This window comes from Phytophthora parasitica (assembly GCF_000247585.1).
Source record: "Phytophthora parasitica INRA-310 unplaced genomic scaffold supercont2.146, whole genome shotgun sequence".
In the NCBI taxonomy this organism is placed as follows: domain Eukaryota; phylum Oomycota; class Peronosporomycetes; order Peronosporales; family Peronosporaceae; genus Phytophthora; species Phytophthora nicotianae.
The window spans coordinates 14651-16465 of record NW_008649132.1 but is presented as its reverse complement, the minus strand read 5'-3'; the positions used below and the strand labels follow the sequence as shown (position 1 = coordinate 16465).

Below are 1815 nucleotides of genomic sequence, written 5' to 3'. Positions count from 1 at the left end.
ATTCTAACAACATTTCACCACAAAGGACTCTTTGAAAATCGAAGCTACTTTTGCCTTCGTCTCGCTTTTATTGTCATTAAGCACTGATTCTAACACGATATACATATTTGACTTAGCGTAAACATAGTTAGATTTCAACGGTCGCAATACAGGTCAGAAGATTTTATTTTGCACTACGAAGCTAGACAGATTCTAGAAATTTCAAGACTAATAAAACAGTCGGGGCGTTTCATTTTTTACTCTATCAGTAACAATCCAGCAGCGTGTGCTGCGGTGCGCATCAAAACTTTGTAAAAGAATGCCTTCAGCTAATTCACAGTGGATTTTTTTGGGGGCCACAATTGCGCTAGCTTTCAAACCTATTTTCGCTGCATTTCGCTGTTGTATTTTAGTAATACAGTACCAGTTTCTTATTAACGAAAACCGGCTGGAACGGCAAAAGAATATTACCAAGTTCGATCTTTACTGTTTCGATCAACGGCGAGGAAAGTGGAACAAGAGCTGTAACGGATGAAACCTGTATCCTGCGGGGTGATGAATCGCAAGGCTAAACAAAACAAGTGAGTCTCTAGTTGTACATATTTTACATATTTGATGAAGCAGTCAACAAGTATAAAAATTACGGTCAGTATTATCACAATATGCCTGTTAATCTGACGTACATGTTGGGGCAGCGACGTACGTAGCGTAAATTTGTAAGATCATGGACCAGTTCAGGGCCTCTGAACTATGATTTATTGAGCTCTTCTGGAAGCCACGGACTCCAAAGTGCTGTGGATGAAGCGATGCCACAGATATCCCAGCCAACATTGTCAAATAGTCTTTGCATGGCTCAACCCCACTATTGAGCCAGAGCTGAACGCGCAATTGACGAGCTAATTCCATCCCTGGGTATGGGTGACGGGAGGTTAACTTCTCAAACCGTTGATTTGCATGCAATCGTGGTGGTAGTGTTAACAAAATTTCCACCGATCGGCCACCTCCTGCGACGTAGCCAGTATATGTGCTCATATTCCAGGAATCTCCAAACAGAACCGAAGCTGCAATAGCATGTAAGCCACATGGTAATACCTCGAACTTGTGTGTTTGGCCGTCCAGTTCCAGTACTGTACTGGCTGGAGTATCGAGAGGAGTAGACTCAAACATCGATGCCTTGACAGTCAGGCGCGAACCTTCCATCATCAAATCCAAACTCCCACAATTTCTTATTAAAGCCAGCGTTGACAGTAAAGAAGGATTGGGATTATGTGCAGAGCTTGCTGGGGAGCAACTTGGTTGGATAGATAATGTTGTTGAGTCGAGGAACCATCGTCGATTCCAACCCTCACTCCACGACCAAATCGTATTCTTTGGACAACGGTGATGATCTAGACCAGTCATGCTACCCCTTGTTGAGAGCAAAATATCGTTCTTCAGTGATTCAGAATGTGCAATCAAGTTTGCACGTGATTTTACTTGGTCATTTAAGCGTTCCAGAGACCATAACTCATCTCGAGAGATTTGTGCGCACCCTTCGAATACTTGATAAAGATCTTGAAGCATTACCTTTATAGAATTTTCTTTGTGAAGTAAGATCTCTGATACCGCTGAGCGCAAACTGTTGTATCTTGGTTCAGAGTAGATCAGCGAGAGAACGTCGTCCACAAGAGCAAAAATAGAGGAGTACCTGTTATCATGCTGATGCAGTAGCAACTGCTCTAACTCATCAAAAGCTTCCGCAACAAGATGATACAACTTCTCGCACGATATTCGGGAGCTGTGATCTCCATCTTCCTGCCGTTCAAGTACTCCAGAGGAAGATACTTTCGCTATAAT

General features: G+C 42.8%; 1 protein-coding gene across 1 annotated transcript; it reads right to left on the bottom strand.

Moving 5' to 3' along the window:
• Positions 1–648: 648 nt before the first annotated feature.
• PPTG_19656 (hypothetical protein) lies at positions 649–1553 on the bottom strand (the record flags this gene model as incomplete). Its single annotated transcript, XM_008918144.1, has 1 exon — positions 649–1553. Exon 1 carries the CDS (start codon positions 1540–1542, stop codon positions 649–651), a length of 894 nt encoding a protein of 297 aa, XP_008916392.1. The 5' UTR covers positions 1543–1553.
• Between the last annotated feature and the right edge of the window lie 262 nt (positions 1554–1815).